Source organism: Aethalodelphis obliquidens, unplaced genomic scaffold, assembly GCF_003676395.1.
Source record: "Aethalodelphis obliquidens isolate GAN/ISIS:26980383/991018 unplaced genomic scaffold, ASM367639v1 scaffold9, whole genome shotgun sequence".
NCBI classification, from domain to species: domain Eukaryota; kingdom Metazoa; phylum Chordata; class Mammalia; order Artiodactyla; family Delphinidae; genus Aethalodelphis; species Aethalodelphis obliquidens.
The window spans coordinates 18,672,440-18,700,337 of NW_020837953.1; the positions used below are offsets into that span (position 1 = coordinate 18,672,440).

The following is a 27,898-nucleotide window of genomic DNA, read 5'->3' on the forward strand; positions in this document are numbered from 1 at the left end:
TCTTAAATCATGTAGACAACAATATGTGAAGTTACAAGCCAAAGTTACAATAATATGAGCTTTTATACTAATAGTTTTTAGAAAACATTTTAGCCTCTTAAATCATGTATAGAACAAAAAGTGGAGTTAAAAATCATTGTTATGCTAATGCTGTCTCTATAATTGCCCACATATTTACCTTCATTGAGATCTTTACTTTTTTCATACGGCTTTGTGTTACTGTGTAGTGTCCTTTCATTTCTTCCTGCAGGACTCTTTTGAGCATTATCTTCTGGGGCAGGTCTAACAGTAACAAACTCTATTAGCTTTTATTTATCTGGGAATGTCTTAATTTCTCTCTCACTCTTGAAAGGACACTTTTACCAGGTATAGGATTCTTTGTTGACACTTTTCTTTTAGCACTTTGGATAGATTGGCCCACTACCTCTGGCCTGTAAAATTTCTGATGAGAAATCTGCTTATAGTCTTATTGAGGATCCCTTATATGTGACAAGTCACTTCTCTCTTGCTGCTTTCAGGATTCTCTCTATATCTTTGGCTTTTGAAAATGTGATGATAATCTGTCTTGGTGTGGGTCCCTTTGACTTCATCTTACCTGGAGTTCGCTGAGTTTCTTGGATGTTTATATTCCTGTGTTTCATCAAATTTGGGAAGTTTTCAGCTCTTACTTGTTCAGATATTCTTTCGGCCCCCTCTTCTCTCTCTTCTAGGACTCCCACAATGCATAATTGGTCTGCTTGATAGTGTCTCATAGGTCCATTTGGCTCTGTTTGCTTTTCTTCAGTCTTTTTTCTTTCTGTTAATCAGCCTTGATAATTTCCATTGTCCTATCCTATCTTCACATTTGCTGATTCTTTCTTCTGCCTTCTCTTCTTTGAGTCCCTTAGGTGAATTTTTAATTTCAGTTATTGTACTTTTCAGTTCCAGAATTTCTTTTTGGTTTCTTTTTATGTTTTCTGTCTCTTAGTTGATATTTCATTGTGTTTATGCATTGCTTTCTTAATTTTCTCCACCTCTTCCTTTAGTCTTTGAACATCTGTAAAGTTGTTTTAAAATCTTTGTATAGTAGATCTGCCATTAGGATTTTTTTTCAAGGACGGTTTCTGTGGATTTGTTTTTGCTTTGAATGGGTCATACTTTCCTGTTTATTTTTACGCCTTGTGATTTTTTTTGTTGTTGTTGAAAACTATACACTTGAATCTATTAATGTGATACCTGTGGAAATCAGATTCTTCCTCTTCCCAAGGGTTTGCAGGATTTTGTTACTGTTTTTGGTTTTTTTTGATTGTTGATGTTGGCATGTATTTTTACTTATTTGTCTTCTTCCATTCCATCTTTTTAATCTATTCTTCTATGTGGACAGCTTATCTTTGGTCCTCTGATAGGTTCTAAGCCTATAACTTGTCCCTTTCAGGATACATCACTTACTTTTCTAGCTTGCTTGAAGTCCTAGACCAGGTGTACCATACTTTGTCCATTGTTTCTTCGTTCTCCTCTCTTCCTTTCTTTCCCTTTTCAACGAAAATTGTCCCTTCTAAGTGCTGCCACATTCTCTTTTCCAAATCACCTTAAACCATTTCAGTCAACCTTAAAAGTACTAAGTGAATTTGAGTAGTTTATATGTACATCAGTATGCATGTGTGTTTGGGGGTGAGCCCCTGTGTTGCTCAGATCGTTGCCTTCAGATCAGGGAATTCTAGGAAAGACAGGTAGAAGAAGATGTGGGTCAGTCTTAAGGCCATTTCAGAAGGCCATTGTACATGCTTGCCAGTGGCTCCCCTTTCTGCAATTTCAAAGCTGTAGGATGAAACAAGACTTTCTTCAAGTTTGTGGCCTAAATCTCTAAGAAAGGTCCAAAAGTACCTTTTGATTTTGGAACTGGGTACTCTTGGTCATGGAAAAAGCACTTTCCATCTGCTGCTGTCCTCTGTCAGAGTGGCCAGGCATCTCTTCTAGATTCTCTCTAGACTGAGATCCTGGGTTATTCCCCTAAAGCCCTTTGTTAGTAGACTTCTGTGGTCATCTCTGCTTGATCCTTGACCTTGATTATTTGGTTCTGGTTTTTATGATTCTCTTAATTTTTTCTGCCATCTTTCCCTTTTGTTGCCAGCACTTCCTTTCCCTCTAGGGTCCCCCCAGCTCCTCCTTGATTCTCAGTGCTACTCCATTCATAGCCTATCAGATGCAGAAGACCTGTAGTTTTCCCTCAGTGTTTATTTGTCTCCCAATTTCCTTCCCCTTTAGTCTTTCCCTTCTGAGTCAAAAGAACTTTAGCGAGCCCTGGCCTGCCAAGCCATGTTGACCTTTGTCAACACTTTGTGTGATCAGCTCTGGTGTTAAGTATCTATCACCTCATGCCTGCTGATGTCTTTTCACAAACATTCAGGGGTTTTATTTGTTTGTTTGTTTTTAACTAAAATTTTTTTAAAAATTTTTGGCTGCATTTGATCTTTGTTGCTGCACACTGGCTTTTTCTAGTTGCAGTGAGCGGGGGCTACTCTTTGTTGCAGTGCTTGGGCTTCTCATTGCGGTGGCTTCTCTTGTTGCAGAGCACAGGCTCTGGGCACGTGGGCTTCAGTAGTTTTGGCACGTGGGCTCAGTAGTTGTGGCTCACGGGCTGTAGAGCGCAGGCTCAGTAGTTGTGGCACACAGGCTTGGTTACTCCTCTGCATGTGGGATCTTCCCAGACCAGGGCTTGAACCCACGTCCCCTGCATTGGCAAGCAGATTCTTAATCACTGCGCCACCAGGGAAGTCCCATGTTCAGGTTTTTTACATGCCAGCCTGCTTCCTTTTGTTTTAAGTCCTAGCCACTTTCTGTCATTCTTTTATTCTCCTTCTTGCATCCCTGTGTTTCACATTTATTCAGATATCTCATTTCTCTTATCTCTACCACCCAATAATTCTTTACCACATTTTCTTAGAAATGTAGTGTAAGAGGGGACTTCAGAGAGCTGTTAAAGCTGTTATCCTTTTATTTAACAGGTAAGGAAACTGATCCAAAGAGAGAAAGTGACTTGCCTGAAATTACAAAGTTCATTTAGATATAGGTCTTGACTCCCAGAATACAGCCTTTCCATATCCTTCAAACTTTCCCTGTCCCGTCTGTCTTCAAGACTCCCCTTTTGGTAAATACCTCTTTGGCCTCCTTAGAGATGCCAGAAACTAGTGTTGTAATGTGTTAGTGTGGAAGGGGGAAGGAGAAAAAGATGTTGTAGTACACAGTGTATTCCCTCTTCTTCCTAAATCATTTTACCTGTATTTACAATTTGTCTTGCCCAAAATGTTTAAATCCTCCAGTAATGTTTAAGTCCTCTAGTTGTGCTGTTCTTAATTTGATGCTCTGCTTAAAGGTCATTAAATACAAGTAGAAGTGCATTAATTCAGCAAACATTTATTTACACCTTTCCTGTGCCTGACTACATAGTGGGGACTAGGAATAATGAGGTGACTCTAGAATAATCCCTAATTTCAAGGAGCTCACAGCCTGATAGGTGAGACAAGTCTATCAAATACAGTATTATGAGGACTACATTTCTACCACAGGGCAATGGGAATAAGAGAAAGGGGCTTACTTGTCCTAGGGAGAAAGAAAAGCTTCATACAAGATGACACATTTCAGCTGGACTTTGCAGGATAAGTGGGATTCTATATGACAGAGAAGTCTGATCATTTCTCTGCTCAAAACCCTTTATTAGTGTCCATTTTTCTCAGTAAAAACCAAAGACCTTACTGTGGCCTATATGGCCCTACAGAGTCTGGTCCCCCATTACTCTCTGACCTTGTCTCTTTTTCCCTTCCCCTCCCCTCCCCCTACCTCAGGGCCTTTGTACTTGCTCTTTCCTCTATCTTGAGTGAGCTTCCCCAGATAGACACATGACTCAAGTTTTTCCGTAAAAAAGCACCTACTACAGTGATACCTTCCCTGACCATCCTACTTAAATGGCACCTACTCAGCTCTCCTTTTCCCCTCTCCCTGCTTTATTTTTCTCTGTAGCGTGTATAACATACTATATAATTTACTTTATTTTCCTCCCTCCCGTCTTCACCCCTCCCAATCCCCTGAGAACCAGCTCCAAAAAGACAGGGAGTTTGTTTCTTTATTTATGTATTTCTAGTGCATAGAGCTGTGCCTAGCACAAATACTTCTTGAATGAATGAATGGTCATTCAACAACAGTCTACTTTCAAGAAATATGTTGTGTGATTAGATTTTTATTGAAGTATAGTTGATTTGCAATATTATATTAGTTTTAGGTGTACAGCACAGTATAGATTTATAAATTCTCATAACTACATTCTAAATGTTATAGGATCTCAGACATCTTTGAAACTGCATTATAAGTTAATTTCTTGCTTAAAAAGTCCAAGTAGACTCTCATTGTTCAATCTGTAATGAGAACATGGGGAAAAAATGAGGAGTAATGAGAATCTCTATATGAAAATAAAATCTTATGAATGTGACAAGTTTCAAAAAGTTAAGGCCATTTGTTTAATGTGGGTGTCTGTTTATTCCCTTAATCTTGTTTATTTCCATAATTCTCTAATTCTCACCTGTCTCCTCCTTTAAGGTAAGAATTACTAAGCCAAAAAAAAGAGAAATGAAAAAAATATATATAAAAACAGATTAATTTAATCTCCAATAAAAATTAGGTTTTGTCTTATGACTTGAGTTGTTAAGGATAAGTAGAAAGAGAGCTAAGATTTTGCAGGATGGAGGCTGGGATGTTGTTCGTAAGTGAATGACCATATTACTCAGAGGAGGGCAGCCCCTCTAGCCGGATGCAACCTTTAAAAGGTACATCAGCCACGAACGTGAAGGCCGATCACATTTTTTCTCCTGCACAAATATACTAGAGCTGTAACTTAGTATAACTTTTATTAGTATAACTTTTCTCTTCTTTTCTTCCTAAATCTTCAGTATGGTAAATTGGTCAGAGAGATCAGTTCTGACTTTAAACTTTACTCTAAAAAGACATGTTATCTTGGGAGGCAGTGGCTGGAAGTCAGAACTCTTGGGTTCTGTTCCTGGTTCTTTCTCATTTTCTCTCGTCTCATTTCCTCACCTACATGAACAGAAGTAGGGCTGGATTAGATTATCTCTGAGGCTGTCTCACACTTGGACAGTCTGACTTTCCAGTGGCAGGTGGAAACTTGTGAGCAGCCAAATATAGTGTGCCCTACCATGAATATAAAATGAAGATTTTTCTTCCCTTTCTAGTTTCCTCTGGGAAAATGATTGCTGTTTTCTAGTTTGATTACAGCAGTCCTAGAATGCAAGTATAGTTTGTGTGAAACACTAGAATACCTTAGGGAAATAGCCTTTCCAGAATTCTGGATGTTTCATATAATATAAACCAGTGTTATGGTGGTTCTTCCCCAGGAGTTATTGTGGGAGGTTGCATGATGTTTCCTCCCCTCCCTTTCTATTTTGCATTAGGATGCAATATAATTGACATTCTGGAGCTATTATACTTGATGGCTGCTGTCAGTGAAAGCATATTAACTTAAGAACCTTCTGAAATGCTATTTAAATGAGATCTGTGTTTCCCATCTACACATCTTCTAAATAATATGTTTTTAATCACCTTTGATATAGCTCTTTTACTTTATGCAAATCTTTCCTGTCACTTTGTGCCTCCAGTCACTTTGTTAATCAGCTAGGGCACACTTAGGTCTGCTTTAAGGATGAGAAAATCAGGGCAATAGAGACAACCATTACTGGAAAGAGCCCATGAGTTAGGAGAACTGAATTCTAGCCCTAGGCCCTGTCAAACTGATGTGTCTTTGGGCAAATCTCCTCAGCCTTCTGAGCCTCTGTTGCCTCATCCATAAAATGGGGGTAATCCCTGTCTTGCCTTCACTGTGGGTCTAGGGGGAGACTCAGATGAAGTAATGGGATATGAAAATGCTTTTGAACTATAATGAGGTATGTAACAACAACAGACATAACTTACCTACGAGCTTCCAGAGAGTTAGAGGCAGTGCCAGAATTAGTACCAGTGTACTCACACCCAGCCTGGCACCGTGTTTGAAAATCCAGCACCACCTTTGGCAGAGTTGTAGCATCTAAAAGGAGTGATCTTTCCTTCCCTTTCCTTCCTCACTTTACCAGCTTAATTTAGTTTTAGGTAACAGTTCTATTAAGATTTTTATGTTTGATTTGCTTTACTTACGGTACTATGTTTTCCTTCTGTCTTCTTCACAATCTGATCAGGAAATTTGTACATAGACTCCAGGCAAAATCTCGCTCCTTCAGTGATGCCTCCCCCTGGTTATCCTCACATCCCGCAGGCACTCAGCACTCCAGGAACAACAATTGCAGGTGATTTGGGGTGTGGTGTGTTGGGGTTGGTACTTGGAGTTTAATATTGAAAAAGGCTTTAGCTGCCCCGACAGGGAAGGAGGCTGCCTCAGGAGCGGGTGAACTCCCTGTTTCAGAGGGGTGGGGTGCAGAATACCTGTAAGATGAGGATCATAAGAGCCACCTTGTAGAGGCTTCTGGGTGGGTAAGTGAGAGCATATGCGCTGAGTTCCTGGCACACATAGGAAGTGTTCAATAGGTGTGTGTTTCTTTCTTCCTTTGTCCTCTCCCAAGTCACTGCTGACATTGCCTCCTTCCTTCCAGGCCATCACGGAGCCATGAACCAGCAGCACATGATGCCTTCCCAAGCCTTCCAGATGCGGCGCTCTCTGCCTCCAGATGACATCCAGGATGACTTTGATTGGGATTCAATTGTGTAGAGCTTGTTTCTTAAGGCACCAGACAGACCCAAGCGTTACCTTTCTGTGCAGTGAAGGGAAAGGTTTGAGAGAATCCAGTTGAGAAAACAAAGTTTCTAATCATTTTACCAATGTTATTGAAATTTTTTTTGAAGACAATCAAAAAGATTTTAGCTGGATAACTTACTGCTTTTATCTGACCCAGACAAGTACTACATGTTTGTCTCCCTGCCAGCTGCCCTATGTAGCTCCTAATTGTTGTGTGATTTGAACGGCTTTTGCATATTTGTGTCAGTTTGATGTTGACCACAAGTGCCAGACTGATTTTTCAGACAGAGCCTATTTTGCTGCAAGCAGTTTATAGATGCATATATGTAAATACATGTACAAAAATTATTGAAAGGCTTCAATTTTTTCTAATTGGATTATTATGTCTTGAAAAGAAAAGTTACTGTGAGTTTTTATTCCTTGTTAGGCTATTTTCGGCAGGATGCTTTTAACTGATGTAGGCAACTGAAAGGAAATAGATTTTTTCAAAGCCCAGTTCCCCTTATTTAATCTTTTTCGGAAATGTGAGTATTGAGTTCTACTCAGTAAGCCAGAGAACCCAGAGTTTGATACTCTCCAAACAGTCCAAAGGGGCATGTTGTTCCTGAGCAGCATGAAGGACTGACCAATGTTTTTTTGATGCCTGGGGGATTCTAGAGTTCATGTTGCACCGTGTCAGCATCTGGTTTTCTAAGTCTGCATTGTATGCCAGTATTCAATGTGTTTGATTAGAAGCTGGGCACTGCTTGGCTTTTGAAACAAATCAATGTCTCCACATTCACTTATGTATTTATTATTCAAAAGTGTTATTTTAATATTTATTGCTATCTTCTGTGAATGCTCAGCTCCTCTTGGGTTCATTAAGGAGAAATGCAGTGTCTGAAAGCACAGAATTATTTTTCTTGATAAGAGTTTACAGACAAGACAATCAGAGAGAGATTGTGTCATTCTCTTTATCGTTACTCCTGCCATGTGAGTATATTCTCTGTCTTTGCATTCCTGCTAATTGAGACTTATTTGCTAAGTAGGATTTTCTGGAATTTGAATCAGAGTTCATTTGGGCAACGGGACAGCAGGGCAGTGTTTGTATAGCAAGTTTCCCCCTCATTCTCTTTCCATTTAGGAAGCACTGAAAGGAGGGTAGAGCCACACATGGATTTTATTTGCCTCAGTCTTCAGTGCAGTTACTGTTGAGTGGCCTGCTGTTTCTGTTGTCCTGTGTGTCTGTGTATGCATGACGTTTGGTTCCTTTCTTTGAAATGCAGCCTGCCTCTTAGGGGTTTTTATTAGTTGTTTGTTTTTTGTTTTGTTTTATTTCACAGTTACTTTGCATGGATTGATTGTCTTAGTTTTGTAATGAAACTAAGAGAAATGAGATTTCTTTTTTTAATGAATAGATTTTGAATTGGTTCTTTAGACCAGAAAAAAAAAGCAGAATTTTTCAGTTCTAATGGGGAAACGATGTTCCATCAAATCAAGGAGTACTAACTGCTCACTGGTTGCCTTTTAGCATCTCTAGTCTCTATCAGCCATGCTTATTAAGTCACTTTAATTACCCTTACTGATTCTGTGGTTGAGTAATCTCTACTTGAACTAAACAAACACCTTTGTTTCTCTGTGTGTGTATGTGAGAGTGTTTGCGAACGTCTTTGGGTATTTTTTTTAGTGGAGTGTTGCCTTGAATGAATCACTGGGAAGCCAGCCATGGTAAAGGCTGGTGAGGTTGGGGAGGAGGGAAGGGCTTTATATTCCTGTTGTTTGGATCCTGCTTGGCATGAAAAAGGAAACTCAGTTCCAGCCCCTTGGATCAGTAAAAATCAGAGGATTCTGGAAAGGCAGCCAATCAAGATGAGATAGCAGCCTGCAGAGTAAAAGCTTGGAAAAAAGGGGGTGATTCTCAGTAGTCTGCTCAAGTCACGGTTCTCTAGATACCAAAATAGCTGTTTTGAAACTATAAATTGTATGGGTAGCAGTGTGCACTTTAAACAATTTGGGTGTTAGAATGCAGTAGCTTATACTGAGTTATTCAAGTAGAAACCGCTGATGAAGATGTTACAAATTGTGTGAAGCTAATTTCCCATTTGGTAATCATTTACTGATTTGCAGTGATCAATATTTTTGTGAGAATTTAAACTTACCATGAATGGCCCTGGAGGCAGAGCCTCCATCCAGACCCATCCCACACTAGTGATTCATGTGGCCAGGGAGCCCGGGACAGGCTTTCTCACGGGCTCCAGCCAGACAAGGCTCCCTAGTGAGGTGCAGAGCATCCCTCTAGTGGCCATCTCAGTTGGTAGTTGTAAATGCAGAGCAGTTCTGTCTTGGACTTAAATTGACTGAAGACTTTTGCGGAAACGAATCCTAAATGCATGTAATCAAATGGGGGTACTCTGTCCAGGAGAATAATCCGACTGGCATTTGTGGCAGTGTTTGAAATGTAAATGTATTCATGTATGTTCTTGTAAATACATGTCTCTCAGATGTCCTTTGAAGTGGGAGGGAATCAATCTGGGGATTATTTCAAATGGAATAGAGTATTTTGATATTGTTCATTCAGAGGGTGATGTGTACATATCTATATTGTATATATGTGATGAAAATGCATTGGCTTTTTGTGCAGACACAATCTGCTCTCTGTACTGCTGTTGGACAGTGTTTTAATGTTTCTACAGTTTTGCTATTGCACGATTTCATATTTTGCCTCTATGATGAACGGCACCCATTCTTTGTAACTGTTTAGTGCTGTAAAGAAATATCCCAAGTGTCATTAGGATTGTTGCTGCCAGAAGTGATATGCATGAATGGCACTTAAAATAAATATATTATGTTAACTCTATTTACAACACCAATTGGTCTGTGTCATTTGCTGCAGTTGAGGGAGCAAGATTGGAGCTAGTCCAGAAGCAGAAAGCCTGGAGTTAGTCATTCCTTGGGGTCTCAGAGGTTGTGTCCCATGTGCTGCTGCCTGAGAACAGTCATTGCTGCTGTTTATTGAACATCTCACTTGCTCTGTGAACTTGAGGAAATTATTTCATTTGTCTGAGCTTTCATTTTCCTCATTTACAGTGCCTATAAAATGAGAATAATACCTACCTCCTAGAGTTGTAGAGGGATTAAATTAATTAAGGCATTTAGAACAGCATCTGGAACATGAAAAGTACTCAGTATGTGCCACATGCTGTGCTAAGTAGATACTGTTATCCTCAGCTTACATGTGGGAACAACTCAAGTAGAGGTATAATGGCTTCCCCACATCCTTTGTTGGTAAGTGGTAGAGCAAAGGTTTGAATCCAGAGCATTTGACTCCAACGTCATGTTTTTCACACCGTCCTCTATTACTTCCAGTGGAACACCCCGGTCCCTCTACCCCTACCCTGGACCCTAGTCTTGCCCCCAGCACTGCCTTCCCAGAGTGCTCTTTCCAAAAGGTGAAAGTGGAGCTTCTTAACATTTGCTGAGCCCACACTGTGTCAGCCCTTCCCATGAGAAATTTAGAGATGAAAAAGCCACGGTTCCTGGCTGTAGGGGGTACAGACTTACCCAGGACAGGGAGCAAATGCCAGCCCAGGGAACTTGCCCAGGGAAGCTACTCTGAAGATGCCCCCTGGCAAGGCAAGATTCTGTTGGTGAGCAGTTAGGTCATGCTGAGGCTAGGGCATTGGCTTAGGAAAGCCTTGGGGTGGGCATGGGCTTTTTAAGTTGAGTTTTCAAAGGACTCAACGGGAGAAGGTGTTTCCATTTATACCACTGCTCTGAGCCAGGCATGGAAGCTAGATTAGCATGGGCGCAGGGTGAGGTTGAAGCCAAAGAAGTGACGGTTTGCTAGTTAAGAGCCAAGCACCAGCAATCCCTGGAGTTGGGATGAGTGCTGGTGTCCCGACCTGATTGTGGAAACAGGCTCAGAGAGGCTACCAATGGGCAGACCAACGACACTGGTGGAAGTGGACTTGAAGCTGCGGTCTGTCTCACTCAGGAAGGGGAGAGATTCCCACCAATCCCATAATCCTGCTCAGGACCGTCACTACTTCTAACTTAACCCATACAACACTGTCAGGAAAACCTATTTTTAACCATTTTACCGATGGGAAACTGAGGCTCAGAAAGATTAACTTGCCTTAATTAAGTTCTCATAGGTAGTGGAGGATCTGGGATCATTCAGTCTGGGCCTGACTCCAAAGCCCATTTCCTTTTGCTCCACCCAGGGATAGTGCCTACCCATCCTGTGTGTGTGTGTGTGACTTGGAGGAGCTCTGCTTTTCCATCAGTGCCTCTGAAAGACTGTAGTAGGGGGCACGGTTAGATCTGGTCACTTTGTGCTGATTCAGGCACAGCTAAAGTGCACCTTTGTGCTGATCAAATGAGAAAAAGATCATAAAGATGCATGTTTCATTCTTGTGGCTTTACCATGTTGCAGTGTGTTAAGGGCTGCTGTTTATAGATGTGCCCTTACCAGTCAGACAGAGCAGTCCTGGAAGAACCACGTAAGCATCAGTTAGCATTCATAGAAGGGTTGACCGCATCAAAAGGCCCTAGGATCACAGAACTATCTTGAAAGCTTCAAGCTGGGAGGGGCCTTTGAAATCATCTAATATAAAACACCCACATTTTGCAGTTAAGAACATTGAGACCCAGAGGGGAAAGTGACTTGCTCGAAGTCATACATTAGTTAGGGGAAATTTGGGGGAAGGGGAGGAGTGGAGAAAGTCATCTTCCCGGCAGGAATTTAAAATTCCTCACACATTGTCTTGATCTACACAAGAAGGTGATGCTGTAGTATAGTTACTGTAGTTATTGCTCCGCCTTACAGAAAAGCAAACTGCTTTAGAGAGGTAAGGCGCAAGGCAGCAGCATCCTGAATGCATTCAATCAAAGCATGGGAATTTAATTAGACACACTTGGCCAAAAAGAGAAAGAAGGGAAATCTTAATGTGAGAGTACCTACCTGTGATGAACGTGTGCCCCTCAGTGAGTGCAAGTTGGAAGATTCAAACCTGAGACCATAACTTATGTCTGCTTCCAGGTGCCTCTCTGCCTGAGCGTCTCACCACTGAGTGTCGTTCCAGTGGGTAAAGATACACATTCTGTACAACATTGCACTTGGATGCAAGCCAGCTACTACAAAGACAGACTGTAACCAAGAATTAGGAAAAATGACCATGTTGGGCTTATTGAGATGGTGTGTTTTTCCCCAGTGTGGTGCCTTCCTAAAGGGTTTTCCAGAGGATTTTGGACTTACCTCCCTGTGTGTCTCCCTCACATGATAAGCAACTAGTCAACATGTGCAAAGCACACATTTGGTAAGTGCACCAGAGCCGGAGTCTAACCCCAGGTCAAGGCTGCTTCGACCCAGCCCTGAAGCTGTGCCTTCAGCAACGCTGACCCTGGAAGTCCAGAGTAGGACGGCCACCATGTATTCCTTGTTACTTCATGTTACTTATTCTAAGTACTTGTGGGTTATCAGATTTCACCTTCAAAACAACTGTGTGGTGGATACTATTGTTATCAACCTATTGCAAAGGAAAAATCTGAGCCACACAGAGATTAAATCACCTGCCCAGGGTCATCCGCTCGTAAGTGGTAGAGGTAACAATAGCTGGAGCAGGAGAGCCAGGATTTCAAACCCAGGCCATCCAGCCCCAGTGTCTACACTGCAGTGCGCTGTGCTGTCAGTCCTTACAGGGCAAAGAACGGGGAGCCTTAGAACAAAGCCATGAGGCCGCAGTGAGCACCGGAGGCCGCCAGAGGGCGCAGGGCTGCCAGCTGTGTGCCTTTCCTTGTTTGGAAGGTTTCCTTTACCACAGGGGCTGTGTTGTCTTCCTCTGCAGCCCCCAGAGCTGGGAGCTCCTACAGACAGGTAGGGACCCCAGTGGCCAGCCCTCAGACTCTGCTCCCGCATCAGAGCTTGCTGGAGGGAGCCGAGGAGCCCTCTAGTCCTCGGCGATAAACATACTGGGGGGGGCCCACTGCAGAGTGGCCTCTGAGTCTGCTGCCTGGGCCCAGCCCTCCTGATGCCCACTGTCACCTACTCTGAGGTTAGGGTGGGGAAGGTCACCCCACCATCAACCCCAGATCTGAGTTTCCTGAGGCTCTGCATTCCTGGGACCAGTTGACGTCTTGTTTAGGCAAGTGGCCGGGCCTGCCACACACCTTGCCACGGGGCATCTACCCTTGTCCTCCCAGCCCTGCCTCTGAGCCCACACACACTCACACAGCGAGTCCCGGGGCCGTCACAAACATGATGATTATTGCCACTATTTGCCAGGCCCTGTGCCCAGTACTTGACAGCAATTATCTGAGTTAGCACTCCCAGTTACCTTGGAGGTTGGTGTCATTATCCTCCTTTTACTGCTGGACATTGCCACTCAGAGAGGTGAAGTCATTTGCCCCAGGTCACCATCAGTGAGAGGTTGGCAAGGGGACGGGAACCCAGAGCTGCCTTATTCCGGTCTGCTCTTCCCACCGAGGGCCTTGGCCTCTTCCACAGCACTCCCCAGTTGCCCTTGATCTCCCTCAGGGCCATTCACCACACCCATCCCAACCCACCCTACCCTAGCACGGGGCCTGAGCTGATGTCACTGGGTGAAGGCCACCCCTCTCATGACGCAGCCCCCAGAATGTCAGAGAGGCAACTTCCTGTCCCAGACAATGGCAATAAAGACGTCCGAGCGCACTTCCCACCCTTCCCATGCCTGAGTGATGTCCATAGGCAGAGGCCTTCCTGGGAACGGTCCTCTGGTTCCGTGCGAGAACGTGTGAGTGCGTGAACTCTGTGACTGGGTGTGGGGGGGTGCGGTGTAGGTCCTATAAGTCAGGGTAACTGCGAGTGCTTGTGTGACTCCGATTGTGCTCACGAGGCCCTCCGTGTGTGTGAGCCAGACCTTGTATGTTGGTGCTTGTGTGTCTTGTGATGGTGTGCTCATGTGTCTGTGCCTGGATATGTGATTGTGTCGCCTGCATGATTGCGTCTGTGTGCCTCAGTGTGTCTGTGTGTGATCGTAAGCCGCAGACAGGAGACAAAGCATTCTGCCCAGGGTAGGGAGGGCGGGATGGCTCCCCACTCAGGTTCTGGCTTCCTCCTCCCTTCCTAACCTTGTTAGCCACTCGAGTCTTCCCCAGCAGCCCACGTCCCCAGAGACATTTGCCTGGGATAGAGCCGGGTTCCCAGGCACACTCAGGGTTAGGCCCTGCAAGTCCAATACAGATGAATTCTTCCCCTTTTCTCATCACATCCTTGGCCTGGCCGCTGTCACTGCTTCTCCCCACTGTGGCCCTTTGGACTGGATCCCAGATCTATCTATACCTGCTCCTGCCCCCAGGCAGCTCCTACCCTCCTCCTTGCACCCCGCAAAGCTTCCTGGCCAGACCAGAAGCTGGTCCATTGTGAGTTGCTGGCCTGTGGCTGATCGTGTTTTCTGCAGGCGTCAAAGCCCAGAAAAATACATGAGGCAATGGAAAGAACACGAACTCTGGAGTCAAAAGAACCTAAAGTTCCATCTGGGCAAGACGTTGCTCTCTCTGAGCCTCAGCCTCCTCATCTGTATAATGGGATTAAAGTGTTGATGGGCTCATCCATGAGAAGTCAGATGGAAGCAGCCAGCACGGGCCCTGGCACGCTGTTGGTCCCAAGGACCCATCTGCCTTCCCTGTCTGCCCTCCTCCCTTGCTTCTCTTGCACACACCAAGACCCATGGATACCCCAGCACACCATCCTTCCAATCACCCCTGGCCCTCCCAGGGTACTGCTGGGGGTGGAACACACCCCTTCCCTCCTGGACCAGTGCAGCAGGCATACCTAGACAGTCCGCTCCCAACACCAAGGGCCATGATGGTCTTTCTAAATCACAGCTCTTCTCATGGTCTTCCCCTAGCTTCCCACTGTCACCGGGTGAAGGGCAAAACGCCTTAGCCTGGTGTTTAAAGCCTCCTCTGGCTGCCCACCCACAGCCCCTCTTGAGACACTCTCTGCTTCAGCCCATCCTCCCTCCCTTCCCCTGTGTGCTTCCTGTTGCCAGGCCTTTGCCATATAGCCCCCATCTCTGTGGGTCCAAATCCTCCCATTGATCAAATCCTCCCAGTTCAAATGCCACCTGGTCTGGCAAGCATCCCCAGACCCGGCCACGGGGGGACCTTTTCTCCCTGCGGAGCCCCAGGGAGTTTGTGCCCGTGTCCTATCCTCCCTCTAGCCTGTGGGCTCTGAGGCACATGGCAGGAGCTGCAGGTGGGTCTCCCTCCTTCCCTGACAGCCTTCGGGTGTGAAGGGTTGTTTCCATGGCCAACACCCAGAGCAGGCCAGGGTGTGGCAGGAGGAAGCCCTGCTGTGTGGGGAGCAGATGGTGACTGGAGCTCCCCCAGTGCCTTGTCCCGGCCAGACCATGGGGATGTGAGATGACACTGCTGAGCAAACAACCAGACACACCCTCTGTCTACTCCCCAGCTGCCCCCACAGAGCATCACGGGAAAGATCCTGCCCACCCCAGCGCCTGGGGGAGGGGAGGGAGCCCGCCACCCCTGCCTGGACTTGGGCTCAGGCCAACAGGCTTCAAATTCCCACTCAGCCATCCACTTTCTCTGTGGCCCTGGGCACTCTCCCAGGAGCCTGGTTTCCTCCTCTGTACAACAGGTATCGCTGCCCTGTAAAACAGGGTCTGACTCAGTGGTTGTGCCTTTCTTCTTCTCCTTCCCCAAAGATGGGGGTCTGGGGCTAGGAAGACAGGACAGGAGGTATGAACCGAATAGAAGTTTAGCTTTTCTTTGGCACTTGTGAGAACTGGCCTCTGTTCTGGAATTTACAGCTTTGTGACTGCAGCTGGTGCCAAGTCCACCTGGCAATGAGTCTGAAAAGTTGTGCCTTCCTCTAGGCTGAGCTAGCCCCACACCTGTGTCTGTGCTTCCCTCTCTGTTGGCTGAGTGCCCTCGTGCAGAGAGCCACCAGTGAAACTGCTCCCGGAGCTTCTGTCCGCACCCTCGGGAAAGTCATGGTTTCTTACCCTCTCTGGGCCTCTGAGCTTCAGTGTGCCCACCTATAAAATGGGGTTCTATAGTGATTTCTTATGTATTCCCAGAGCTATTGGGAGGTTCACATACATCGTGATGCCTTCCTCATGCAGTTCTGGGCTCTCAGAAGAACCTCCAGGACATGTATGCAAGCAGGATGCGGAGGCTGTAAAGTGTGGGCCACAGCCTCTTCATGGTCACACAGATCAGCATGGGAGCCTTCAGACTCCCACCCGGGCTCTGTTCCAGGCCTTTCTCCCTAGGGTCAGCTGAGGCCTCCAGCCTGCAGGGAAGCAGAGCCAGGCCTGGGAGGGCTGGGCCTCAGTGGACCCAACTTTAACAGGCACCCTGGAACCATGACGAGGTCACCCAAACACAAGAGTCCAACAATCTCTAGGCCAAAAGGAATGGCATCAGCATCCTCACAGAGACCAGAGGGCGGCCCGACAGCAGGGGAAACCCACGCAGCTGCCAGCAGTGGGTGAGGGGTGGCTGGGCTGCAGGGCTGGGTCTGGTTTTCACACCTGTAAAGCACGTAGCCTAGAGCGAGTGTTTGATCAACATTCGCTGCTATTCTTAATGTTATGATTATTACTAATACCACAGCCTTCCTGGCCTCCTGAGAGATCGGGGCTACCCACTAAGTGCCAGGCCTTGTATGGGTACTGGGGCCACGATGGAGCAAGACACAGGCTCTGCTCTCAGAAGCTCGTAGGAAAGTGGGCAGGACAGATAGTTTGGTAGGTTTTATAAGGGGAGAGTATAGGAGGCTGGTGGAGCCCAGAGGTGGTGGGGATGGTCTTAACACAGGCCTGCTGGGGCTGGAAGTCAGTGAGGACAGTTTTCTCGGCAACCCAAAATTCAGTGTAGTTGTTATTGTCTCCATTTTTCTGATGCAAAAACTGAGGTTCAGAAAGGGCACACAGCTGTTCACCGATGGAGCTAGGACTCTACCCCAGGGCTGCCTGGCTCCAAAGCTGGAGCTTTTTCACCTACAGCACCCCAGGTATGGGCCCCTTCTTCCTGGCCCACTCCTAGGGAGTCTTTCGGGATCCTGGGTGAAGGGTGAGCAGGGGCCTGACCATGATGGGCCTTGGATGCCAGGACAGGGAGTCTGGGCTTCCTTCTGAAGGTTTGGGGCAGCCACTGATGGGTTTTCAGGTGGGGAGGCAGGTAGAGGTGGCATGGCCTGGGAGGCTATGGAGGTGTGAGAGTTTGCCAGAAGGGGTGGCCTTTGGATGTGAGGTGCCCAAACAACCCAGACCCACTCACCACCCGTAAGAAATGATGAAGGGTGTTGGGGTGCTGGGGAACCGAGGCCACAGGACTCAGGTGGGGGCCTGGGGTGATCCAGAACCCCAGGCTTCCAAGAGGACCCCAAGATCCAGCAGCTTCGATGCAGGAGAGGAGGGAGGGGGTCTGAACTCACGCCTGGGCCCAGGCTGGGCCAGGGAATTGGCAGGGGTGGGAGGGGCGTTGGTTCACGTTTCCCAGGGGAGATGTCAGAGGTAGGGTTGGGTAGGTCAGGGCCCACAGTGCTGAGGCCTGTGAGCCGTTTCCTCTTTCTCACAGTGTGGAGCTTACATCACTCCCACACACCCGCTCCACCCCAGCCTTGCAGCAGGTAAGCCCCGGCTAGGGGGTTATGGGAGAAAGAGGCTTCAGGAACCAGAGGCCCCTCCCTTTACCCCCAGTCCCACTGTAACCTAGGAGGGGAAAGACTGAAAAGCCAAAGGGAGCCAGAAACAGGGCTCCTGCAGCCCACAGCGGCCACACCGAACCCCATCCTTCATGCTAAACCAAACCCAGTCCAGCCTGAGCCCCGCACTTAACCCCAGCCCCAGCCCCAGTCATAAACCTGACCCCACCCACACCTCCAACTTAAACTGCAGACTCAGCTCCTGCCTTAACCCTACCACAGAACCCTAAGCTAACCCCAAACCAACCTCCATGTCAGCTACCATCCCTACATCGACCCAATCCTAGCTACACCCCTGATTCCAAACCTAACCCTGACCCTTACCCCACACCCAAGCTCAGCTCCATCCTGACCCTGACTCAAACCCCAATCTGAGTCCTAACTTGAACTCCTATCACTATCTGCTACTTCATCTTGCCCTAATGTAACTCCAGTCCCAGTTGGTAACCTAAGACTGATCTTAACCCAGCTTTCACCTAACCCAGCTCAAGTCCACCCAACCCCAATCCCAACCCCAGCGCCAGCCTCAGCTGCACTCCTGATCTCTACCTGTGCTCACCACCATCCCAATCACAATACATCCTACCCTTATGTGTATCTCTAGCCTCACCTTCAACCCAAACTCCATCCGTAACCCTAAGGTACCCTATCCCATCCCTAACCCTCTGCTGGGGCTCATTCCCACCCAGCTCTCAGCTAGCAGCGGCCACCATGTGGCTGGACTGGACATGTAGACTTCAGCGTACACACACACACACCTTGCATATACTAACACACTTCAACTTACACACACTCCTCAGTGTACACACACACACTAGAAAAGGGAGGGAATCTTAGTCTGGTTCTGAGGACTAGCCTGAGAGGGCAGGTTGGCCAAGTGTTTCCTGCCCCTCCCTTGGGCTGAACCCCTTTGAAGTACCCTCCAATTTCCCCTGCAGTGTTGACTTTTCCCACCCAGGGATTCCCACCCCCACTCCTTTCTTTGGAGCCATCCTGGCTTGCAGCCAGATTGGTTTGTAGATTAGAACAAAGCAGCTCCCAGGGCTCCCCTTCCTCCGTGTCCTGGAGGCTCTGCTCACAAAAGAATACAATGAACACACACTATGCCGGGGTACAGTCCTCATGAGGGTCAGAGTCTAGAGGGGCAGAGACGCACACCCAAGTAATCCAACTCAACAAGATCCCCAGTAGGGGAATGTATCTGGTTCTGTGAGAACAAAGAGAGGTTATTTAGCTGAGGATGCAGTGGGGGTTATTTGATCTGGGCCTTAAAGTTTAAGTAGGAGTTCACCTAGTGACAAGGAAGGAAAAGCCTTCCAGGCAGATGGAGTAGCATATTCAAAGGCAGGGATGCTGGGAGAGTTGAGCCTGGCAGGAAAGGCCAGGGTGGGGGAGATTAGGCTGAGTTAGTTGGGGGAAGCAGAGCAAAAAGAGGAGGGACACGGTGCGGGCAGGGGGTGGGGGGGATGGTTAGAGGGGCAGGGGGCAAGGGAATCAGGAGGGAGTGGGGAGAGCACATCCAAGGATGATCTGAGGCTGCAGGACAGGCAGGACAGCAGGCCCAGCACCAGATGAGAACAGGCTGTGGCTCAGATTGGCAGGTGGTCTCCAGAGGGGCCAACGGGGACCAGAAGCTGTTGTGGCTGTTGAACAAAGTAATGGTAACTGAAGGGTCTCTTACTGAGTGCTTTCTGTATGCCAGGCATTGAGGTAAGCATTTTTATAACCTCATTTAATTCTCAAAATAACCCCACGAGGTACGTATTATTATATTGGTCCCCAGAGAGGATACAAGGGGCCCTGATGTTCAGAGAGGGAAACAATTTGTCCAGATTCACACACACAGGAATGGGGCAGTAGATGGGACTCGAACCAGGCCTGCGGATGGCAGAGCTGAGTCCTTCCTCAAAGTCACAGTGGCCAAACCTAACGCCTGCCTTGGTAATCTCATTTCTTAACACTTGAAGCCGCCTGGCAACCTCCTCCTCCCCCGCAGGCTGAATTACTCACATTTCCTCGATTATTCCAGGCCTATTTCACCTCCCTGCTGTCTCACGTGTAGTATCCTCTGCGAGAAACGGCCTTCTACCCTCAGCCCCTTCTCTAAGAAAATCTCCACCCATTCTCTAAACCTCCTTTGGGAAAGCTTCTTGAACTGTCCCGCCCCTTGGCTGGTCGAATGGCCCCTCCATTCCTCATGCCCACCCACTCCCCTAATCACCCTGCATCGCCACTGGTCCTCCCTCTTTAAGGGCTGGGCTGGGTCTGCAGCCCCACCCTGGCGCATGGCGTGGCCCACAGCCATCAGTGAGTGTGAGTGGTTGGTCCTGAATGCAGGACCCAGCCCAGCCATGGGTTAAAGTGGGAGTCCGGGAAGGGGCTGGGGCTCTGACGGCCTCCCCCGACTGATTTCTTACCGGCCAGGGCTGTCTTGGGCCTTATCTGATTAGGGTTAAGTTGACAAGCAAGCAGATGAGACACTGGCAAAGACTCCTGGGTTACTCAGTAACCCTGCTCTCTTTAAAAGTCCCACTGTTTTCCCCTTGCATGCAGAACCAAGCCCTCTTCTCTCTTGGGCGCTGCTGCCATGAACACCTTCCTGCTCTCTGCACTGTGCCTCCTTGGGGCCTGGGCCGCCCTAGCAGGGGGAGTCACCGTGAAGGTAAATTCTCCGTCCCTACTGTGGCCCAGCTGGCTCTCTATGTCCAGGGCCCAGGGCCTGTCCCCTGATAGAGCACCCCTCTGGGGACGGAGTGGGGAGTATGTCTAAGGCTTGACTCTTCCCCAGGGACCCCCTTCTCAGTCCTGCCTCTTACGCCTTCCTCTTCAAACTTGGAGAAAGAACATCAGGTAGAGAAAAGAGAAACAGTTTGGGAAAGGCAGGTGATTAGCCAATTTACAGAGTGCCTGCCATGACCAGGTTCCTCCAGTATGTCACCGTGACGCCAGGATCACCGTGGCAAGAGGGAGTATTAGTCTCAGTTTTCAGAGGCGTCAAATAGAGCCTCAGAGAGATTCTGTAACTGGGCGTGGGCACATGGTTGGGAAGGGAAGGAGCTTGATTCAGTTCCAGACCTTCCTCCTCAGCCACAGCCCTGGCCTGGGTCTCAGGAATCACCTGGACAGCCTGGAGGTCCTGACGGAAGGGTGTGCCCATTGGTGTGGATGCCGGCCGTAGGCCAGCCTGGTACTCATCGGGGGCCCCATTCTATCACAGCCAGGCCCCGGGAGGCCTTTTACTGCTTCTCAAACATCAGCCAGGCAGCAGGCTGGAGCCGGGGGCCAGGGGATCAGCCCACACTGCTCTCAGGCAGGGGTGAAGACAACTGGGGCACAGCCATGTGGATTCAGGATGCCTGAGCCTTGGTCCCAGCTCTGTGCCTCTCCCTACAAATCAGCACAGTGGCTCCCACTAATAGGCAACTATTGTGTCCCTGCCGCTTCGCATCTGTCTTCTCCATTCCTCATATAACAGGCAGACCCTAGGATCCCAGAGTGTAATGACCCGTCCATGGTCGCAGAGCAAAACCAGGATTCAAGCCCAGTGTCTGGCTCTGAGCTCTGACCACCTTATATTGCCCCGCAGTGGAGCACCTGGCTCCCGTGTGCCGCAAACACTGTTTGAGTGTGAGCACCGGGGCTGGAGAGGGGGCGGTCCTCGGGGAAGCGGCCAGGGAGCAGGCTGTATGTAGCCTGGCCTCACACCCTGGACATGTCTCTCTCAGGATGGAGAGTTCTCCTTTTCTCTGGAGTCAGTGAAGAAGCTCAAGGACCTCCAGCAGCTCCAGGAGCCTAGGAGGTCTAGAAATACTGGTGGATCCCTCGTTCCCATCCTCTGTAGCTCCCTGAGGTTTCCCGAAGAACTCAAGCCTCTCTGCAAGGAGCCCAACGCCCAGGAGATCCTGGAGAGGCTCGGTGAGTAACCCCCTCTCTGAAGGGCGGGGCCCAGGAATTCCCTGATTGGTGGCACTTGAAGGAGAGGTGTGTTCTGATTGGTGGGATTCCGAGGATGAGCTCTGCTCTGATTAAGCCCTCTGCTGTGTGTCCTGGTTTGTCTGGTCTCGGCTGTAACGCCTTTCTGGGTAGGCTCTCCGCCCTGATTGGCCGGCTTGCCGTACTTGTGTCCTGGTTTGGGGTGGGAAGTGCCGCTGGTCAGAGAGGACAGGCCTGGGTTTCTCCTGGGTAGCGGATGTTCAAACTCTGGCTCAAGGGACGGCGGGAGCTTTGGGCAGAGGAAGCTGCTCTCACGGGGCCCCGTTTCTCCTGTCCAGAGGCCATCGCCGAGGATCCGAGCACGTGTGAGATCTGTGCCTACGCTGCCTGTGCTGGATGCTAGGACGGCGGGTGCTCGCTACCTTCTGTCCCTCCCCCGCAGGCCGCTCCCCCTCCTCGCAGCTCCACCTACCCAGAATGGAGGAGTGACGAGAGGGCAGCCTGGGGAGGCCCAGCCCCTGCCCGCATCCGAGCTGCCGGTACTTTCCAAGATCCACCCCCACCGGCGGATAATAAACCAGATTCCAGAGTCCTCCTGGTGTTGCTTTCATTCCTTCTTTCATCCCACTTTATGAATGCCTACCCTGCCCTCGCCAGCTCAGGGTTTAGTGTGCTAAGTGCAAGAACCCTGCTCTTCCTGCTAAGCCAGTATCGGTACTGCCCCCCACTCACAGACGCCGAGGAGACTTGAATCCAACGACCACCAATGGAGGAGGTGGAACTTCTGCTTTTCTTTCATGATCCGTAAGCCACATGTGAGCTCCTGTGCTGGTTTGGATGACCGACACAAGCACTGAGGGGCTATGAGATCAGCCCCTGGCCGGAGAGTGTTCAAGGGGCCTCAGAATCTGGCCCCGTCCTGACCACTTCAGCAATGCCTCCTGCCCTCCCCCCAGGGCCCACACCCCAAGCCATAGTTCTCACTATGTCCTCTGCTCCCCTCACCTCTGCTCACCCCTGATCTCTTGGGAGATCCCTCCTCCCAAGGTTGCAGGGGTGCCTGATGAGATGGGTGGTGGGGTAGAATTATTTAATGCTCCTACTCTGGAGCCAAACTCTCTGGGTGTCAGTCCAGGCACTGCTTGTTACCAGCTGTGTGACTTTGGGCAGGTTACTTAGCCTGTTCTCTCCCCTACTTCACAGGGGTGAGTGAAGATTAAATGAGGTAATACAGGGAAAACTCTTAGAGCTCCACCGGGCCCAGTGTGAGCGAGCACTGTGCTGATGCTATTATTATTATTATTATTTCTGTCTAGATGGCTCTGCCTTGTGCCTGGCACATAGCAGGTGCTCCCTCAGTGGCAGTTCCCATTATTGCCTCCTTCCCAGGCAGGTGGGAGACGAGGCCAGATGGTGAGTGGGCTCAGTTTAGACTTGCGGGTTGGTACTGGGGAGGCACAGAAGGGTAAGGGGCACTGCTGGAGCAGCACTGCAGTGTTCCTCTGGCTTGGTGGGCATGGAGAGCCTGCAGGATGTAGGGCAGGGAGGAAGCTCTGGCCTCTCGGGGGAGAGAGGATGGGACAGGGAGGGAGGCAGTGATGATAGAGGGATGGGAGGGGCCCAGAGAGACGCAGGAGGCAATGCAAAGGCCCCTAGCCAGACTTGCTGTGGGGGGAGGACCGGAAGGAGCCAGAGCTCCAAGGGGTGTGGCCTGGGAGGCTGGGAGGTTACAGGACGATGGAGCACAACTGGGCAGACAGGAGGAGCAGCTGGTCTGGGGGAATCCACCATGGGCTTGGCCCTGGGAGCTGAGTTCAGAGGGCATGGCCCCTTTTACCTGGCTTTTCTCCTCTCTGGCTGCCCGGACAGAGGCCGGGGAGGAAGCCACCCTGTGGAAAGCCCTTCTCCCAGGAATTCCCAGTCTTGTCTCTTGGCCTTTAGTAGAGCACTGAAGGTCCCTGGGGGAATGCAGTGGCTGCAGGACATCCTCCCTTGAGTGTCATTAGCTGCAGCTGGGGCCTGGAGTCACAGGGAGGCGGTAACATGATGGTTTAAAGTATAGACTCTGGCCCAGACTTCCTGGGAAGAAGCCTGCTTTGCCACTTTGCTGAACCTGTGACCCTGGACTAATTAGTTCTCTCTGTACCTGGGTCTCCTCATTTGTAAAGGTAATGCGAATATTACCTGCTTCACTGAACTGTTGTGAGGACTCGGTGAGTTAATACCTACAAAGCGTTTAAAACAGTACCTAGGGTATAGCAAATGCTCAGAAGATGCTGGTACTATTAATATTCCTTAGGGCCACCAGGATGGAGCGAGGGAAGGAAGGCCTTCCATATGGAGCTGGCCAGGCAGTCCTGGGGAGCCCCAGAAGGAGGGTAAAGGTGAACTCAGGCAGGCCTGGGGCAGAATCAGCCCCGAAGGGGCACCACGTGGTTCCTCCCTCCACCCCCTCCACTGCAGTCCCACCTACGGGAGGGAGCCCCCCGTCCCTTCCCCAGCCCCACCAGGAGCACAGAAGCTCTGGCTCTGCAGCTGGGCCAGGACTTGAGCTCAGCTTGGGAGGTCAGATGGATCTGGGTGCTCTGTAGCTTCCCAGCCGGTGATCATGGGCGACTCCTTTCCACCCAGAGCCTCACTCCTTCGATATGAAACAGAGCAACTCCTCAGGCGAGGAAGCCATGAAAACGCCTGACACAGGAGCCCAACCCCCCCAGCTTCCCAGGCAGCTCTGCCTGTGGCTCCTGGGGGTGAACAAATGGACGCCTGACTCTGCGTGTAGGTGGGGAATCTTTATTCAGCAGCAGGGCTGCCTCAGGGCCACACTCTCCTCCAACCGTGGGTCCAACTGCTTTGTGTCAGATCCAGCTGCTCGGGCCCTGCAGGGCGGGGTGGGGGGCAGGGATGACCGTGGTGGCGGGGACCCCCAGAGCCTGGATGGGGGTGGGTGCTGTGAAGGCAGTGGGCGGGGGTGGGGCACGGTGTCCAGGGTGGGCTCAGGGCACCCAGGCCATCTTAGCTGCAGCCAGTACAGGCAACATTCACGCACAGCTCGCAGTCATCAGCAGCGATGGTCCCTGGGCAGAGGAGAAAACTGGTCAGCTGAACCTGAACCTGAAACATCTGTGGTCCAAGGAGCCACTGACCAGGCAGCCAGAGAAGGCCTGCTTCTGAGAGGGTTGGAGGCAGGGGCCTGGCATCCTTCTCATAGATTAAGAGCAAGAAAGTTTAGAAGTGTGAGCAGCTTGGGCTCAAGTCCCAGGTTCTGTCCTCCTAGCAGTGCCTGGGCAAGTCACTTAAACTCTGTGCCTGAGTTTTCCTGCCTGCTCGACTGTGTCAGCCTGACAGAGGGGTTGTGAGGAGAGCTTGCAGGCAAAGAGATTGACCCAGGGCCTGGCACTTAGTAGGTGCTCAATAAATACTAGCTACTAGAGATTATCATACTAAGTGAAGTAAGTCAGAGGAAGACAAATATCCTATGCTATCACTCATGTGGAATCTAATTTAAAAAGTTACAAATAAGCTTATTCACAAACAGAAACAGACTTAACAGATGTCGAAAACAAACTTGTGGTTACCAAATGGGAAGAGTGGGGGGGGGGATAAATCAGGAGCTTGGGATGAACATACACACACTACTATATATAAGATAGATAACCAACAAGGACCTACTGTATAGCACAGGGAGCTCTACTCAATATTCTGTGATAACCTATATGAGAAAAGAATCTAAAAAAGAATGAATAGATGTGTATGTATAACTGAATCACTTGGCTGTACACCTGAAACTAACACAATATTGTAAATCAATGATACTCCAATAAAATCAAAAGAAAAAAAGAAAAAATACTAGCCAGTTGCCGCGTTCTCCTGGCCAGCTGTTTCATCCCTCACATTTCAGCTTAGATGTCACCCCGTCTTGGAAACATTTCAGATCCCGTTATGTAACAGGGAAGAGTCAAATCTGACTACATGTTGGATCTGTTGTTTCTTTTACTTTATCCTTTTCTTTCCGCTGCTTTTGTTCACTAAAAGGATACTGTCTACACATAATGGCCTGCCTTGGGGAACCCTGCCTGAATGTTAAACCAAAGTGCTATTGTTCAGGGAAGCATCCTGACCCTGTCCACCCTGTGGATGGCTGCAAGAAAGAAGAAATTAACACATCCCCTCCCAGAGGCTGGCTATTCCAAGGGACATTTGCAAAACTTATGGCCTTTTTACTTTATTTCCTCATCTCCTCCCCGTCTCTGTTCTATAAAAGAAACTGGCATCCAAACCCCGATAAGATGGTTTTCTGGAGACCTTAGTCTGCCATCATCTCGGTCTGCTGGCTTTCCAAATAAAGTTGTATTCCATGCCTCAACACCTCGTCTCTGATTTATTGGCCTGTCGTGCAGTTGGACTCAGTAACACTTATGCCACTGTGGACGTGAGCCATCTCTCTCCCGTGTCCCCACTGTGCCTCCCCCATCATCCCACTGCATTGCAATCATTTTTATGGGTCCGTTTCCTGTGTCCCTTTCCCCCCAATCTGTGTAGTCTTGGAAGTAGGCTGATCACCCCGTCCAGGCTGCCAGGGACTGAAGGGGTTCCTGGCATGCCTGATTTCAGTGCCCCAACCGGGGAGGCCAGGGGCTTGAGTTTCTTGAATCTCCCTGTTCTCAGCCACTGGGTGTTTAACAGAAACCACACGAGGTAGAGGAGCTAGGGTGTGGGGAGGAGAGAGAATGAGGGGCAGGAGTCTTGCCAGGGGTGGGGGGACTCACTCAAGTCCTGGAAAATGCTGTCTGCTTCCCCAGAGGCACAGATGGGCTGGAGGTCCAGTGGCAGGGACGGGTAGTGGCACATGGAGGACTGGGATCTCTGGGTTTTCAGGTCAGGGCTGGGCACCCATTGCCCCTCCAGGTCATTCAGCTTCTTCACCGATTCCAGCTGGACCTGGAAGCCTTGGTACTGGAAGAAGAGAGAGAGGAGACGGGAGGGTATCAAAACCTGAGCAGGAAGGGGGTGGGGCACTGCCGGGAGACCAGGGTTTCCCGGGCCCCGCAGAGCTTCCGTGTTCTCACGGAGTGGGAACGTCAAGGTCACACTCGGAAGACTGCCTGCATGGAAGGTGGGGCCTGGTACTTCACACCCCTGTGTCACAGGCTAACTGGGAGATGAGGTCGAGCAGGGCCGTGGAGCACGTTGGTTCAAGGCGTGGGCTTTGAAGGCCAGGGGACTTCGGTTCAAATCCCAGCTCTTCCCGACTGGCTGACCATCTCTTCCCCACTCTGAGCCTCATCTGACAAATGGAGATAATCAAACTCCACTGCTCTCTGGTGCCTGGTACCCAGGGCACCCTCGATAACTGCCTGATTGCCCTTGAACTGACATGGTAAAATGATGGCAATGCCTAGTCTAGCCAGCTGGGCTCCAAAGCCAAGGCTGCAGGGGGAAGCTGACACCGCTTCCCCAGGATTCCCTTATTCCTTCCCAAGGAGGCCCCGCCCAGAGTCAGGAATGTGCCACCCAGGAGCCCAGCGGGCAACCTGCCACACCCACAGGCAGACCCTGTTTCCAGAAGACTCCTAGTCTCACAGCTGCCCTGGAAGGAGACCCAGATTCCCTGCTGTCTTCTCTCTGGGCCTTTGCATATGCTGTGCCCTCTGTCTGGAGCAGTCGGTGACCTCTGCGCCGGGCTACCTCCTGCTCATGCTGCAATGTCAGCTCGAGTTACCAGCCAGGGCAACTTTTTCCGGTGACCCTCCGCCCTCCTCCCCATACATGGGTGAATACAGAGAGTTGTGGGAGCATCAAAGAAGTCTCCCTTCCCCTCTGGGCTCTTCAAGGGCAGGGATCACGTCTTGTTCCACATCTGAACTCTGACCGAGAGGGGCATTTGAGGAGAGCGATGCTGAACGACCATAATTTATTGTTATTATCATCACCATCATAGCCCCCATTGACATCCCAGCTGCTCCCCCCAACCAGCTGTGTCCCTGGGCTGTGATTGGGTGTTGGGCTGAGCCCTGGGTCCTCAGCTCTCCTCAGTGAATTGCCCAGCATTCCCTCTCCATCCCAGCCTCTCACCATGGGGACCTTCAGGACAAACCTGGATGTAGACTGACTGTGCGCCCTGCAGCAGTACCAGGAAGACCGCAGCAACGCCACACAACAGCAGCCCTGACAGTGCCCTGTGAGCCATCTCGTTCCCTCTGTGTCTCGCCACCGTGCACCAGGCTCCCACCTGATTCCCCAGCTGACAGCTCTTTATAGGCCGGGTTCCAGCTCCCTGGTCACTCATTAACTGGCCAGCCAGGGTGGGGCTGAACAGCTGGCTGGCATCCTGACAAGCCCAGAGCCCATTCCCGGGAAAGGGGTTGGGGATGATAGGGGTAAGGAGGCCCAGAGCACACCCGAGCATGATGCAGTGTTAAGTGCCTGCCTTGTGCACAAGACAGCGAGCGAGTGGGGTGAGAGGGAGGCCATTTCACAGACAGGGAAAGTGAGGCTCCAGA

At 49.4% G+C, this 27,898-nt stretch overlaps 3 protein-coding genes across 9 annotated transcripts in view; 2 read left to right on the forward strand and 1 right to left on the reverse strand.

Annotated features, from left to right (window-relative positions):
- Nucleotides 1-9,614, forward strand: part of FOXJ3 (forkhead box J3) — a 131,257-nt gene extending 121,643 nt beyond the window's left edge. For all 7 annotated transcript variants that reach the window (XM_027108908.1, XM_027108911.1, XM_027108907.1 and 4 more), the window contains 2 exons: nucleotides 6,216-6,323; nucleotides 6,627-9,614. In XM_027108908.1, coding sequence (XP_026964709.1) covers nucleotides 6,216-6,323; nucleotides 6,627-6,742 — 224 coding nt within the window. In that variant the 3' untranslated portion in view covers nucleotides 6,743-9,614. The remainder of the gene's footprint in view (nucleotides 1-6,215; nucleotides 6,324-6,626) is intronic.
- Nucleotides 9,615-20,049: 10,435 nt separating this feature from the next.
- Nucleotides 20,050-21,970, forward strand: GUCA2A (guanylate cyclase activator 2A). The gene is made up of 3 exons (XM_027110697.1): nucleotides 20,050-20,124; nucleotides 21,188-21,377; nucleotides 21,734-21,970. Exons 1-3 carry the CDS (start codon nucleotides 20,050-20,052, stop codon nucleotides 21,796-21,798), a joined length of 330 nt encoding a protein of 109 aa, XP_026966498.1. The 3' UTR covers nucleotides 21,799-21,970.
- A 2,440-nt stretch (nucleotides 21,971-24,410) lies between these two features.
- Nucleotides 24,411-27,585, reverse strand: GUCA2B (guanylate cyclase activator 2B). Its single transcript, XM_027110698.1, has 3 exons — nucleotides 27,493-27,585; nucleotides 26,165-26,351; nucleotides 24,411-24,472 (listed from the first exon to the last, which is right to left on the reverse strand). Exons 1-3 carry the CDS (start codon nucleotides 27,583-27,585, stop codon nucleotides 24,411-24,413), a joined length of 342 nt encoding a protein of 113 aa, XP_026966499.1.
- Between the last annotated feature and the right edge of the window lie 313 nt (nucleotides 27,586-27,898).